This window comes from Frieseomelitta varia, unplaced genomic scaffold (assembly GCF_011392965.1).
Source record: "Frieseomelitta varia isolate USP_RPSP 00005682 unplaced genomic scaffold, Fvar_1.2 scaffold_168, whole genome shotgun sequence".
Lineage (NCBI taxonomy): Eukaryota > Metazoa > Arthropoda > Insecta > Hymenoptera > Apidae > Frieseomelitta > Frieseomelitta varia.
The window spans coordinates 538,284-540,052 of record NW_025109394.1 but is presented as its reverse complement, the minus strand read 5'-3'; the positions used below and the strand labels follow the sequence as shown (position 1 = coordinate 540,052).

The 1,769-nt window shown below is 45.5% G+C and overlaps 1 protein-coding gene across 1 annotated transcript in view; it reads right to left on the bottom strand.

The window, feature by feature from the left end:
* Window positions 1-1,127, bottom strand: part of LOC122538580 — a 4,296-nt gene extending 3,169 nt beyond the window's left edge. Inside the window, exons 1-2 of the mRNA XM_043672791.1 lie at window positions 710-1,127; window positions 24-293 (exon numbers count right to left, since the gene is read on the bottom strand). Of these exons, the coding sequence (XP_043528726.1) occupies window positions 24-293; window positions 710-865 (426 nt within the window). The 5' untranslated portion in view covers window positions 866-1,127. The remainder of the gene's footprint in view (window positions 1-23; window positions 294-709) is intronic.
* Between the last annotated feature and the right edge of the window lie 642 nt (window positions 1,128-1,769).

Below are 1,769 nucleotides of genomic sequence, written 5' to 3'. Positions count from 1 at the left end.
AACATGAACAGCACGATCGTCACAGCCACGGTACTGATAAAATATTTCACGAGACGAAAGGCAAACATCGTTCTCTCCGCCAGGATTGCTCGATCTTCGTGAGAGGACGAGACCCAATCCTTTCTCATCGTGTTCACCACGTACAGCATGTCCTCCTGATGGGACGTGTACACTAGCAAACGAACAACACAGAGGTAAAACGCTGTACAAATCAACGCGCATTCGGTCGCCTCGTCCAAGTTATCTATATTGTGAACCACGTCGGCAGTCACCGCGACGGACATCACTATCACCTGAAAATTCAACCTTACCAGACTGTTCTCTTTCATTTCCCGCGGGGGATACGTGATGGGCGAGAATTTTCACAAGGGTGGGATGATTTTCGATGATCAAAGGACGACCGGACCACTGAATTTCGAATCGACAGCTTGTAATGTAATATGTAATTGAACGTCGAACGTGCGATGCGCCATTCTTCGATAATAAAGCGTTGACAACGTTTCGGAAAAAGAAAACACACACACACACACACACAATTTACACGTTTAACAATTGAACAAGAGCAATTAGATGATGAAATTTCGTTGCGGATTCTTTTGCGAAACAAACCAATAAATTGTTCAATTAATTTTGAATCTCGGAGTTATTAATAACGCGGGACTTCCGTTTAATTCGAAATTAATTTCAATACCTTTACACCGAAACTTACCAGAAAAAACATACAGAACAGGTGGATTCTTCTGAACAAAATTGCTCGTTTACTACTGTCCTCTGCCAACGGCCAAATCGATATTATCTTAGCGGTTATCATGATCGGTTTGATCAATCTATCGTACTCTGCGCCAGAGAATGATTCATCATTCATTTTTCACGTCCCGATGCGAATTCCGCCAAACAAACTGATCTCCTGCTCGTAACAAAACGGATCTATTCTACCACAAGCCGCTCGGTCGAACCGTCTGATCGGACGCTCGCAGACAATTGCGAGAAAGACTAGACGCTACGAGTGCTGTATCGATCGAAAATGTAAATCATAGTCATCCTGCTGCCGCGGTGGGAGGATCGCGACGATTGAAACTTTGGGATGGATAGCTGCGTAACTTCTCTTCCGTGAGAGTTTAGCACGTGAAAAGATAATGACGATGATTATTAGTACTACCACCTGTAACTTTCCTCCGATACTCAGTCTCTTTCGTCATTTTCTTTTTTCCTTTTTTTTTTTCTTCTTTTCAGGAAGTGCCATTTCGTTACGTCCCTGTAATTTCAACGAAAACTCAAGTTTCAAAACGTATTATACGTAATTGGTTGACGTGCAGTAAGTATGCAACAACTAAGAGAATATTTATTACAGCTACTGCATTGCGATATAATTTTCTCTTCGTTGTTAACGTAACAGCGTCCCAGCGGCTCTGCGTCGTCCTCCGGGAAACGGAAGCCGAAAGAACCGGGCAAATGGTCCAGATGCAAGAACACGTACACAGTCGTCGTCGTCAGACGGGATCTACAGATCGCTTTGATCGCGCCGCGAAACAAGGCTGCAGTCCCCGACGTTAATCGAACGGATCGGGCAGTGAACGTACGTTGACGATCCTCCGACGCAGACGGAGCGCATTTAACATGCGAGTAACCAGCGCCGTGGACAGAAACGAACGAGCTCTCGGTGAGAGGGGGTCCTGTCGTGTAACGTTGGCCCGCAATTAAATCGCCACGCGATTCCTCTGCCTCGGATCACGCGCGTGTACACACGTGTACGAGGTTTCGCGGAAAAT